The following is a 14,028-nucleotide window of genomic DNA, read 5'->3' on the forward strand; positions in this document are numbered from 1 at the left end:
CCAAGTATAAACTTGATGCACAAGATAAGAGTGAATGAAGCATAACATGTTGTGACTGGGTCTATAACCGAGTAACCCTGATTTCAGGGCCTGATACAGCAACTACATAGGTAGGTCTGACTGAATTTGAGAACATAGGTATTCATCATATGCTAGCTAATTAATAGGGCAATTACCTTGAAGATGGTCTGTGTTATCCGCAGCTGAAACCAGATATTGAATCGGCGCCTTATTGTACGTATAAGGCAGTAGTTACTGTAGGAGATTTTTACCTCTCTTTCCTCCCCCCAGGTTTATATAAGTCTCTTTGGCAAAATAATAATTTCTGCCTTCATCTTTCTTTCACCTTAGACAGGATATTCCCACAGACACCGTCCAATCTAATTTCCATACAGCCAGCACAGACACTTTTACATTTTAATTTGCATTCCACTGGCAGATGCAGCCTGCATAGGAGTATTTTGCATTTAGTACAACTTCATGGTAGCCTGCTCTCTTATTCTGTGTTTATTTTGGGGGAAAAATAATGACAAGCTTCCGTTTTAAAACTGACATTTTATTTTCTTTGGAAGGAAAATAGTATATTTGGCTTCAATAGAAAATGCTTATTATTGTTCCTCTATAAACTGCAGTCTCCCATTCTATTCCACCTTTTCTGCTGTAAAACACCTTTTTATTTTTAGTCAGAAAATAAATTTATCACTCCTGCCTGCATCCATTTTTTGCTATGAATTTGGATGGAGAAAATATGATTTTCTCCAGTGTGTGCTTTGTACCTATTCTTCTTTGTACCCTATTTCAAAAAATCCATTCAAGGATACAATAATGCAATTACTTTTGTTTTCTAAGATGACATCTTTCTTAATAGAATTATATCTCCTACAAAATCGTCATCAGGGTACTGAATGAATTTTCCGTTTTGTCTGTTTAGTGTGACTTAACAAATTCTACATGAGCCTTCTCAGAACTGAGCTAACCGTTAGTGATTATGTTATTTTTTTGCTTCACTTTATTAACCTATAAGCAGCACTATGTTTTTTAGTTTTCTCTCTCTTTCTATAAAATATTTTCAGGTATTGGAACCGCTGCAACATAGTGGTTATAAAGTTAAAGAGCTTATTTTGCTTACTACTACTGCAGGGATACCAGCACTAGCGAATGTGATGGTATCGGTGGAAGTGACAATAATTCAACAGGATTGCATAACCGACTGAACTCTCCAGCTAGGTTAAATAAAATATCGGAGAACGGCAAAGTGCATCACATTGTCAATAGTCTTCGTTTGTGTCTGGTGTGTTGGTATTTGCAGTGATGAAGCTCCAGGCAGCCAGTTGGTTACAGATAAGTTTCACATTGACTGGGACTCAGTGCTTGTCAACTCTGATAATGTCATCGTAGCTCGATTTGATGGCAGAGGGAGTGGATTTCAAGGCCTTAAGATTCTACAGGAGGTCCACCGATGCTTAGGATCAGTGGAAGTGAAGGACCAAATAGCAGCCGTAGAGTACGTATGTGCAAACTTTTCTTCTCTTTTACCCTGCTTCCACCTTGATGAATAAGCATTTTTAACTGAAACTGCCCTGAATGTTTTCTTTGCCTAGTGAATACCGTTAATGTTTTTTTTTAATGCAGTTGCAGATTTTGAAACAATAATCTTTTCATTTCAAACAGCAAATAGAAGATCAAAGAGGTGTTTGCTTTTTGTGGTGGTGCTTCCCTTTGATAAAGCTGTCCTTCTGTGTGCAATCTAAATACAGCATCTGAGCTAATTCATATTTGTCTGTATTCCTTATGAAAATTCCTTGTAGTGCACGTGCTAATGTTTAACTGCATTTATGTTACAATATTTTGGGCCTATGCTATAGGACACTGTTCTCATTTCCACCACAGTGTTCTGGAGTAATCAGACAAAGCAAATGGAGTTATAATGGTGTAAATGAGAGCAAAATTTGGGCAAATGCCTGTTATTTCTCATTTGCATTATCATTCTTAGACTGCACCGGCTGCAGAAAAAAGTAATTTCCATCTGTGGAGTAATCACACATGTGTTTGACAGCACGCTTTACTCAGGGTGCACATGCCAAAATGGCTAGTATCGAGGTCTAGATGGACTTTTTCTAGGGATTCTCAAGAAAAGATAGATTTTAAGCCAGATACTTTATAATTTCTTTTCTTGTTTTGAAAAGGGATGATGCTTCAACCATTGCATGAGTAGGCAGCTGTCTCTTGCATGTCATACCCGGGCAATAGGGCTCCTAGAGTTCATGTTGGTCAGGAATGGCCTGCTTTGAGCAGAGCAATTCAAGGTAACCCTTGTGAAAGGGCCCTCAAAAGCAGGCCATACGCTGTGTGGGGAGAACTGAGCTCTCTGCTCAAACACTAAGATGTTTTAGTCTAAATTACATCTGGCATCTTTTTGGATGCACTGCATGGGAAAAAGGGAGTGTGCCCTTGGCCGAGAGGAGGTACTGCAGCTGGTTTTGTCTCCTCAAAAGCAGTTGGATTTTGCCCTCAGGTTATTCTGTCTTTTCTTTATGAAATTCACTGTTGCTGATTAATGGCCTTGATGAGAGAATTAATTGTTGGGATAATTATCTAGATTCAAGAAGTTGCATTCATCTTACCTTCCTTTAGCTGTCAGAAAAAACTAGGCACCTGGTCAAAATCAGTCATTTAAGCTCTGGTCAGTGGAAAATCCTGGCACTTCTGGAGGGTGGTTCTCCCCAGACTAAGAGGAGTTTCCAGTAGGGGAAGAATGGCTCTTTGAGGGTGTCCCTCTTCTCTAACTGAAGAGCAGATGTAAATGGGCAATTTAGACAAGGTGCTCCAATTCAGGTACCTAAAGCTAGGTGAGATGAGTCCAACAGTGTTTGCCACATAGAGAAGGAATTAGAAAGCAGATCACATTTCCCAGGACAATAATTCTTTTATTGGCATAATTTATTCTTCTGCTTGATCTGCGTGTATGACATTTCCTTACTGTACAGATAATTTTCTTTACATACTAGATCCAACAAGTAAAATTCACCATTTTACTTTACCAAGGTAAAAAAACCCCACTTTTTTTCTTGCAGATCACTGTTGAAACAGCCCTTCATTGATCCTAAGAGGCTGAGTATATTTGGAAAGGTAATGTGCAAAATAGCAGGATGTGTCATCGTGATTGTTTAAGAACATGCTGTCAGTTCATAAACAAATGTATTTATCTATTTTCCAAAGGCAATTTGAGTTATTAAAAAGGGGGGAAAAACCTGCTGTAACTTACTTTATGTTCTGTATATTCTGAATGGGTATTTGAGATCAGTCAGATCGGTTTTATGGTACTGCAGTATTTGTGTTTCAGAATCTGCAGGAGAAACTATTTATCTGCTTTCATTAGAAACTTTAATACGGGCATAGATTTTGAGAAAGTTTGTTTCTTCAACTTTTACATTTGTGCTGCAGTTAAATTGACAACATCCTTCTAATACAACTTTTGCATCTGAATGTTTTACTGACCCTTGAAGTTAGCTGAGTTACAGCCCTGTGCTACTGTCAACAACGTCCTTTTTGTGCCATCTGCTACAAGTCTCGCCGTTGCTGTTTTGTCAGCTGGCTTCACCGCGTGGCATGTCGTTGCCTCTAGCACGAGATAGAACAAAGCAAAGGCTTAACCTTTAGTAACAAACTGAATAGCATTTTACTGATGTCTATTAAAAAACAGCAGTTAGAAATGCCACATAATTGCTGCTGCTTCTATGAACTAGCATGTGCGACCTTTTTTTTTTCTTAAAGTGTTTTCTTAAAAATTGAGATGTTTTGTGCCTTTGACCTCAAAGCAATGACAAACCATGATCGAGTACCCAGACAGCCCCCCCAGTCATCAGTTATAAGAGCAGCATGTGTTCTCCTATGAAATTCCTTAGTTCCCATCCCCGCTCTGCTACTGACTGGCTGCATGGCCTGGCCAAGGCCTTTAACCTGCGCGTCTCTGTCTGAATGCGAGATGAGCATATGGATATTTACTTCCTGTATGGCAGCGTTTTGAGGACTAATTGATGTTTGTCGAGCGTACTGAAAACAAAGTATTATTATTAGCGTTCCACATGAAAGTGGTCTTCCTCAAAGATCTGAGATCCTGCCACTCTCCTTGAGCTAAAGAAACTGCCGTCGCAAGAATACCAGTAGCATCAAAACCGGTATTTGGCTCATAGGGCAGCAGCCACAGATTTCTTCGGGGAGGATATACAAGTAAGGCTGATTCCATCCACCAGATGATCATCTCCCACATTTCTATTTAGGTTTTAGTCCCCCTTACCAATGTATATGAAAGTATAGATGCATGTAAGCATCTACACTTCTCTATATCCTCTTCCCACAAACAACTGAAAATGTTATTTCTGAATTGAAATCACTAAGCCCCCTGAATTTCTCACTTGTTTCTGACTTCAGAAATTCTTTTCATTGCTACTTGGAAATTTCCACTTGTTCTCTGTAGGAAGTTCAGCAGCATCTTGTTTCTTAACAGTGACATGATGAGACAGTTACCATGGACCATATGTATAAACATGGTTTTACATATCTGCCAAAGGCTACATTTATTTTCTTTCACAAAATATTAATTATGATGGTGTTCCTGCATTTATTTTCTGAAGGAAAGATGGAGGAATGAAAAGTGGCAAGTGAGAAAGCAAAGAGCAAAAACTGGGAAATTCGATAAGCTTCAATGCTGCTTTGAATACAGGGAAATTTACCCTTTCCCAGTTGACCTCTCAGAGTTGTTTTCTACTGCCATACAGAAATTCATAGAGTTTAGAAGTCAGTTTTAGAATTAGAAAAAAAAGTCTATTTAACAGCTTCTTAGGGTTAATTGTATTTCCCTCCACTCTGCTTATTTTAGAGTCAATTAAAAATCTTTAAAACTCATTTTCTTTGTACAGACTCTTATGTACAATGTGACAGAAAAATTATTATTTTTTTTTATTTCTATGCATTAAATTGAGCTTACTGATGGAAATAGAGTGAATGTACGCTATGCTTGAAAATAAGAAGGCTTTGTAATCGCTTAATGCTGATCCCATAAAGCTGGGCTTGTGCACGCTGTCATGGAGCTCTTTAAGAGATTTTAGAACTACACGGAAATAAAATTCTTGCCGCAATCAGTAATGTAAACTAGGAACAAGAGTAACGAGACTGCCCAGAAGGGCAGAGTGTGGAAAATACCTACTTCTGACTGCCAGGCAATCTGCCAGTGCCACTTTGCTTATCTCCGTGAGGGGTATGAGCCCAAGTGATGCAGGATCCAGGGGCCTTTCTGAACTGTTACACAGCGAATTCCGTTTCCCTGTAGTTTGAATTTTTCTCATGGAAGTAGAAAGAGAGCTTGAAAATAACTAGCAGCTTCACAGCCAAACAGCTTCTTGAAAATACAGCAATTAGGTTGTAACCACAGAAATCCAACCGATGGGTGAGGCACCGTGTATCCTTGCATCCGAACGTGTGAACTATTTTCTGCATTGTCATTGTGAAGTGCTTCTAAAAATGTGATCTGACTGTGTAATGTTTCTGTCCTGGAAAGCCTGGCTGGAAGCAAGGGCATAAGCACAAAGGAAAGAAATTCCCAGGAGAACTAAAGCAAGCTCTTAATGAATACAAGACATAAATAATAAATAACCTGGCAACAGCTATCCTAGGATTAAAATTGCGCTGTGTAGCTAGTGGGAAAGACACAAACAGAATATTAAACAAAAGCAAAAGTAGAGAACCCAGAGGCAGAGGAAAGTTGCTATTCTCTTAAACTCTTTGAATTATACAAGTTGTCGTGCCCACTCAGAAATTTTTCCTTAGGCGAAATGTACTCCTGCGCGTGGACAATTCTGGGCAGGTCTTGGCCTCCTGGGCTGGAATTTCTATGAGAAAGGGATAACTCAGTTCCTCACGCTCCCTTGAAAATCCAGCTCTTATTCTGTATTTCCGTTAGTGTGTCCGTTTGCATTTTCTGCAGGCTGATTCCAAAGAACACTCCCCTTTGCTTATTTTTCTTAACTAATTTAAAAGGGTTTTCAAATATTCCTGTTCGTCCACAGAAATCATCTATTCAGTAAATATTTAGACATGAAGAACAGGAGCAGGCAGGATTCAAAAAAGTCCATGAGAAAGCTCTGTGAGCATTTTACGCACAATATTCTTTTTTTTGGGTTGGCTGGTGTTTTACATTTTTCTTTGCCCTGTCATGGGACAATTTCTTCTTCCTGTAGTGTGTTGTGCCAAACACAAAACAACAACAAAATACCTGTAGAAATCAATTTTCCTGCACTGATGAAGGGAAAGCAAAGATGGCAAATAGAGAAATTTGAAGAGCCCATAATAGATGAGAAAATCATTGATCCCAGACTGCACAATTCAGAATTTCATTTTCTGTGGGTCCAGAGTAATTGTAGGTGTACAGATAGGCATCGGCAGTGTCATTCGGAAGAAACCTGTGGTCTCCAGTTAAAGCGTTCATGTTTTCATGCAAAGCAAAGCTCTTTTGTGTCGCAACATTTGCTGAGAAGATGTATTTTAGACTTTGCAGAGGAGATGATGAAGAGGTGTCCCATAAGGACAGGTAAATGTGGTGAGGCAAGGAGAGCACTTCCCCCCTACTGCCCCATCTCTCCCAGCTTCTTCATGCCGTCTGGGCTCCCCTCTTTTTAACACAGACGCCTGGTGGGTGCTCTTGTGGCCACAAAGTGCATCCAGAGATTAGCATAATATTGAGCAGTGTGGTTTTAGTTCTGCAAAGCAGTGCAGAATCTGTACCCCTCTGTGGCATGTTTGACAACGCTGTAGCAGAAACCTCTTTAATAGCAATTGGATTCAATCTGTGAAGGTTCAAGTGTCAGGGGGAGGACACGCTGCAACGACTTCACAGGTTTCCTCCATTCTCATACTCTCTGTTCTGTCAGCAAAATGCTCGGCGTATCCTGGTAATTAGCAAATATCTACATTAAAGATATTAAAAACTCAGTAGAAGTCTTCCCATCTAGGCTGTGTTCCCTAAAGCTGTACCTTTGTTTTTTTGTTTTGTTGTTGGGTTTTTTTCTTTGTAATTTTCAAGTCTTTTGCTAACTGTAGGCTAGTCTGCCCTGATGGATTTATGGAGCTTAAACTGAAATATACTCATTATTGTTAATTGCGTTGTTTAAAGATCACGACCAGGCCATGTGAGGTCTTTATTCACTCTTGACCATAGGTTTGCATTTCCTTTAAAAGCAATTCTTGCAATACAAAGTGTAAAACGATACCATCAGATTAGCACAATGGCCTTTAACTTTATTGTTGCTAAAAAGAAATGAATAAACAAAAATCTCAGTGTCATTTCCATTGTTAGGGATACGGTGGCTACATTGCATCAATGATCCTGAAATCCAGTGAACGGCTCTTCAAGTGCGGAGCGGTGGTGGCACCAATTACAGATATGAAGTTGTATGGTGAGTATTCCCTGCCCTACACCTGGTAGTCCGCTCTATTTAAAACATCTTTTACTCATGGAGCTACTATTCATTTTAACTAAGGGCAGATAATGTAGCCGTATCAACTAGGTTTCACCTCACTCTCTCGTTCTCTCCTTTAAATGAAAGGGCAGCTAACACAGGGACGGTTCACCAAAACAAGCAACAGATACATTATTATTAACACCATTGATTTTTGCAAAAGAGTTCAATTTCCCATTTCCCCCCGATATTCAGTCAGCTACCCTATTTCCTAAGAATCCTGTAGGTATATCAGCCTGAATCAAGACTTCTAATAGGAATGATTTTTTTAAGGTTAGTAGGGAATGCCTTGCTGTGTCAACCATGCTGTCATTCAGTCACAGGATATTTGGTTCTGTATGTGAAGTGTTGGGCACAGGCTATGGGCTGTGGACTGTGATGCACAGGAAATCAGACCGGGTTATTTTAATGATGTGGGGGGTGGTTGTGGGTGGTTTTTTTCAACCATTTAAAATTATTTTAAATGGTACGGTCTGGTTTTAAAGGAACGTCTCTTTGTTGACTTAACAGGTTGAATAGCTTCTCCTGACTCCAGGTCAGAACTGATGAATTTTAAAATAGAAGTAATTTTGATGAATTCACAAGTTTCTGTTTTCACTTTCACAGCATCAGCTTTTTCAGAAAGATACCTTGGTACTCCATCAAAAGAGGAAAATATGTATCAGGTAAGTTAGCCTAAGCAAGTAGCTTAAAATGACAGTTTTACTCTTAAAATGCAACTCAGTTACACCTTTGTGTGTGTTTGTTTGCTAGGCATCCAGCGTATTACACAACCTTCATGGTTTAAAAGAAGCGAATTTGCTAATAGTTCATGGGACAGCTGATAGTAAGTATTTACAGATGCAATTACATTTGGAGTCAGAGTTGTTAATAGGCAGGCGTTCAGAGACAGATTCGGCACACGCCTGGCATGTACGTGTTTAGTTTCGTTATCCCTCCGACAGGATTTTTTATTTTATGTCAATTGTCACTTCTAACTCTAAACTGATGACGCTTTTCTTTGCTGAATATTTGTACCTTTTAGGTGCTGTATGTTCCAATTTGCTTAAATCTTGTGGACTACTGTCTTGCTAGTGAAAGGTATTATATGAATTATTCATAGAACAACATACATTTTTAATGGTATTTTAAATTCATAGAGATTCTGCAATTGAAGAAAGAATTACCAGTACAGTTGGTGAAGTACAGCACCAAACGGGAAGCTAAACTTTTCAGCTAATTAATTACAAGGTAGTGCCAAAGCATCTGAAGCTGAAGCTATAGGGAATCTTTTAATAGCACCAGTACTTTTAGCAGTACTTTAAGGCAGAGAACAAGTAAAACGGAGTAAGTTCTAGCACTTTAAATGAAATCATAAGATGTGTCAATCAAGAGGTAATTTGCAATTACAGATTTAAATTTAACTGCGGTATATTTTCTGAACTTTCTTAACCGATGTAGGTCTGAAGAACGAGCTGTGATGCAGGCACAAATTACAGTGCTGCAACAAGCTCCTCTGTACAGATTCACACGCGTACTTTTTTTCCCTGGCATTTTCCTGCTGAAGGTGGGATAATGCAAGTTTTCTTACTCCTCGTTCTGGAGGGATAAGTACCTCACCCTGACAAGGCCTGAGGTGAGACTGCCCACAGGCACGGTTGGCACAGTGAGGATGGCACCCACCAGCCTGTCACCCTGGCATAACTTGTCAAACCCGTGTTATGGATCCCAAGTGCAATCAGAGGGGTGCAAACACTGTCCAGTGTTTCTTCCCAGAGCAGGGGGAGAAGGACAGAGGAGATATACTGGGTGACTGAGCAGGGATGAGGGTCTCAGACTTCGCTGATTGCAAAAGGCAGCAGCAATTTCTGCCCCTCTGAACTTGGCACTGGAGGGAATTGGGATTCTGAGAGATGTCTGAGCAATAGAGTGTGTTCAGGACTAGGACTCTGATTGCCTGCTGCCCTTGCTTAGTATCACATCTAGTGACACCGCCCAGCCCACTTTGCAGCGTAAGCTCTGCAGAGTTAGGTTAGGACATGGTAATAAAGTTGCCTAGTTTTACCACACAGAGATTAAGTTACTGATATGTTGCAGAAAGTCCATTAACTAAAGAAGTATGGGCTGTAATAACCCTGTGCAAGCAGTAGAAAAACCAATGTGCTTTCCTTTAACACAATTAGAAACTGTCATGATGTTCAAACAGAATGCTTTTACACACATCTAAACTGTCGCAGTGTGTGTAAATCAAGGGTGGAGAGAGGAGTCCTCACAGAGTGCCTGGAAAGCATAGCTTCCCGTGGGGCTTCCAGCTCCTTCTCCAAAACCTCTGCTGTTACACCCTGCATCGCTTTTATTGGTGGGGCTGTGCGCTTCTGGCCAGAGAGATAGTCATCTTCAGATCCGGTAATTGCAGAGATTTGAAATGTTTTCAGTCCAAGCTGTTCAACAGATAAGCATTTTATATTAGCTTAGCTTTTTCTAATAATATCCAAATGTCGTTGTCTTGCAGCTAAAGTCCACTTCCAGCATTCAGCGGAATTAATTAAACATCTAATTAAAGCTGGAGTTAATTACACTATGCAGGTATGTGCAGCTGTGACATTTCCTATAAACACAGATCAACATTTAACCTCATATTGCTATTTCTTCCCTGAGAAGGACCCTCCCTACCCCAATGCACCGCAATTACCTCGGTTGGCAGTTGGAACTCCATTTAATACCATTTTCCTTAGTGTTAGTATGGATGTCAAGAACCGTATCTTCTTCTGGGCTCTTTCTCCTCTCTCGCATCTTTCTTCTTTCCACCCGTTTATCCTACAACGCTATGAAGTGTTTTAGAGTCCATATGCACTCTTTGTAACGTGGAGATATCACTATTTTAGTCCCTTTTGACCTAAAAAGGTATTGGGCCACATGAAATTCATTTCCCCTTGTTCCTTGTTTTCAACATTTACATTTATTCAAAGGCAGCTAAAAGGCAAGAGCGCTGTTCCTCTCTCCATAGCCATACGGCGGGTGAGGCTGCTGGGGGGGACAGGCTGGGCGGAGCAGGACAGGGCGTGCTGCTGATGTACAAACTTGCCTGCGAGCCACCACTGAGTGTGTGGATTTTGCTGGCCAAGAGTTCCGATTGCATTAAACCTTCTTGAATGTCTTAGATGATGTGGTTTTGGGTCACTCCTCCAAATATCTCTGATGTCACACGTTGCAAACCTCGACCTTCCTGAACTTTAGGTGAACCTGGAGTTTCCACTGAAATGTATGAGCTCACGTCAGGGACGAGGTGGTATAAGGGGGTTGGCATCACTTATGAATGGAAAAGGACTTTATGTGTGAAATCTGAGTGGGGCAGGGTGGGTCCCCGTGATTTCAGCTGAGATGACGTGAAGGCCTATGGCGAGAGGAAGAAGCAGAAATGACAGAGGTCTCTCAGAAGAGCCCCGTTGAACCAGTCTCATGCAACCTTGTGATAACCTGGGTTTGAGGAAGCAGCTGAAGCTTTTTGCCTCAGGCCACCGCAAGTCTCTTGTCCTTAATCCTGTGGCCTGGATTCCTTCATTCAGCCTGCAAATTTTCGTTGAGCCTCACGTGGGAGAAATTTCCATTGGAGTATGAATTAAGAGAGAAAATTGCCCACACCCACCCCAGGAGAGAGAGATGGCGGGCTTTAGATAAGATAGGAAGATAGTGAAAAATATGAATAAAAAGGATTTTCACTGAACACTTAGAAGCTGGGATATTGAGACATCCCTAAAAGCATGCAGTAATTAATCCTCATTGACGTTAATGGGATTTGGATGCCTAGGCACTATTGAAAATGCCAGCTAAGTAAACTGTTGTAAGCACAATGAGTGAGAATATAAATTCTTTTCACTTCTGCAGATCCCTCTGCAGTGGTTGGTTTATGTAAATTCAAATTCCAAGAGAATGAGTTTTACTTAGCATTTTATTAGCTTTCCTTGATGCCATAAAACTAATGTTATCATCCTGTCGTCATCTAAGACATTTTGAAGATCAGAGAAAGAAAATTAGAGCCCTAAATATGTGAAAAGCCTTTTAAAAACTATTTACTTTTTCCTTTCTCCTCTGCTAGATCTACCCGGATGAAGGTCATAACATTGCTTCTGAGAAAAGCAAATATCACCTTTACAGCACAATCCTTGGGTTTTTTAGTGCTTGTTTAAAGGAGGAGACACCAATTTTACCGCAGGAACCTGAAGAGGATGAATAAGGAAGCCTATTTGTGTAGTACTGAAGGGGACTTACTTTGCGGCTCAATAAAACCTTAAATAAAAGTGACTGTAAGATTGCAGATTCTGCAGAAGCTCAAGGGCAGCTAAAGGATATCACAGTGGAACAGCACATTTACAGACAATGAGCTAATAAACTGGAATTCGACTACAAAGTCCAAACATATTACCAAGGGACAAAACCTTTACCTTTGTGGAAGGTCAGCAGTTGGTTACAGTTTCCTGGAAGAACTTAGTTTTGCATAAGTGTAGGGTTAGTGCATGTTTGTTATGTTAAGCCTCACTGTTGGTTCTGTAAGTGGTTGCTCGTTTTTTAATTTAAATGCACATCTTTATTCATCTTTGCGTAATGCACAACCTATCATATGTATTATGGCCACTAATATTTTAAAAGGTGAGCTGCAACCTAACACTTTACTGTAATGTTACAATAAGTGCAATTCTTTCACTGTCTATTACACATAAGAAACCACAGAGATAATAAAGGGCACGATATTTTCTCTAGTTTCTGCTCAAAGGGGATATATTGTCTAGTGCATCATATAACATTGATATTGAAAATGATTTTTTTCCCAATTTCAGCATTTACTATTACTGTACCTACTAGTAACCAATAAGGGAATTTTTGGTAGCGTACTCTTGGTCTTTATGTATATACCCAGGACTCCCTAAGCAGAAAATCTTTCTGAGCTTGAAGAATTTTTTTCAAGACGTAACTAACAGCTGTATTTAAAACAATATCTGCAATTGAAATCTTTCCCCGGTCCAAAATGTATCTATCTATTGTTTCCTTAAAATATGTTTGGGTTGTGTTTTGGTATTGTTTATAGTAGTTAATAGTTTGCTGGTTATACTCTAATTTTAGAATATGCTACTTTGTCACATGTAAATTAGATACATAAATATTAAATTATAGTTTCAGATAAAGAAAATTTATTAACAATGTATAATGCCACTGAGTAATACTTTACTCCTCAAATGAAGACATATTTTGTATAGTGCATCTTCCTTTTCTTCCATCTGATCTCAGATGTAATTCTAACGTTCATCACGGTGGCCGCGTAGCTGGAACACTCCATTAGTTTTCATTCCAGGGATGCTCATTAAGTGTCTTGCAGCAGGATTTAGATTCAAGAGCATCACAAAGAAATGAAATGTTTTTCATTCAAGGCAAAGGAAGCTCCTGACAAGTTAAATTTTATTATTTATTCAGAGGGCGAGCCCCTCATACGTCCATTTATTTGCCAAGGGGAATTACAGCAATAGAAATTGAAACTATGAAATAAACAAGGCAGCCAGTTTGGGTTTGCAGAATATTAACTCTGATCACTGAAATCAAGTACAATGTTGACTTAATTTAAGGTATCTTCCTGAAGGTATGTGAAAACTCTTGACAGATGCTGTGCCACTTACATGAGAATAGCTGTAGTTTTTTTCTTTCTGGATCTATTCCAAATACTTTCCTACCCAATTAAGGTTTCATTTCTTGCAAGATTAAAAAGAAAGTAATTTTTTGAAGGTAACTTATACTATTTAAGATGCAAAGTTCTGCATATTTTATGAAGAATGGAAATTGTTTTTAATGTAATCAAAAATCACCTGAAGCTTTTTACTCATTACTTTCTTCTGGAATATTTTTTTTCATGGTTAGAGTTTTTTTATGATGCAAATAATTAATTTGTCTGAAAGGTGTGGTTTTATGGAACACTGGAAAGTCTCTGTCTTTTAATGTTTAGTATTTATCTTGTTTTATTAGCAATGTTTAACTATTTTTCAATTAGTTTAATACAACTTTAATGTGCAATGATATCTTGTCTGGGTCCCAGTGTCACCACAAAGTATGGAGTACATATGTATAGTGTAGGTACAGTATATATGTGTGGAGGCTGCTATGTGCACTATGATAAGACCATATGGGGAAAAAAAAGTAAGAAGAATTCAAACAAGGTTTTGCAAATCCTGTTTTCTATAGAGGAGCAACGTTTTAGTCTTCTATTGGCTGGGACTTCTAGATTGTGATTTTATAAATTACACCCGTTACTTAATAAAAGCTCACCTGACAATACCGATGCTTCTCCTAACCAAACACGGTAAACGAGGTTCTAATCCGGCGTAACTCAATGAGATAGTTTTCCTGATTTGAGCCAAAAGCACACGAAGAAATGACAAGCCGTGTGTGCACGTTGAGCGTACCGCACGGACTCGGCGTGCAGAGGCTACGTGAAAGGGTTAGTTCTCGGGTGCATTGTCTGTTTCTCTGTGAGAGACCCGCTTTGCGTTCA

General features: G+C 39.4%; 1 protein-coding gene across 2 annotated transcripts in view; it reads left to right on the forward strand.

Annotated features, from left to right (window-relative positions):
* DPP10 (dipeptidyl peptidase like 10) overlaps window positions 1-13,811 on the forward strand; it is a 544,973-nt gene extending 531,162 nt beyond the window's left edge. For both annotated transcript variants that reach the window (XM_063341611.1, XM_063341610.1), the window contains exons 20-26: window positions 1,310-1,504; window positions 3,075-3,129; window positions 7,352-7,451; window positions 8,121-8,179; window positions 8,268-8,340; window positions 10,006-10,079; window positions 11,590-13,811. In XM_063341611.1, coding sequence (XP_063197681.1) covers window positions 1,310-1,504; window positions 3,075-3,129; window positions 7,352-7,451; window positions 8,121-8,179; window positions 8,268-8,340; window positions 10,006-10,079; window positions 11,590-11,727 — 694 coding nt within the window. In that variant the 3' untranslated portion in view covers window positions 11,728-13,811. The remainder of the gene's footprint in view (window positions 1-1,309; window positions 1,505-3,074; window positions 3,130-7,351; window positions 7,452-8,120; window positions 8,180-8,267; window positions 8,341-10,005; window positions 10,080-11,589) is intronic.
* Window positions 13,812-14,028: the final 217 nt, after the last annotated feature.

The sequence above is a fragment of the Chroicocephalus ridibundus genome, chromosome 7 (assembly GCF_963924245.1).
Source record: "Chroicocephalus ridibundus chromosome 7, bChrRid1.1, whole genome shotgun sequence".
Classification (NCBI taxonomy): domain Eukaryota; kingdom Metazoa; phylum Chordata; class Aves; order Charadriiformes; family Laridae; genus Chroicocephalus; species Chroicocephalus ridibundus.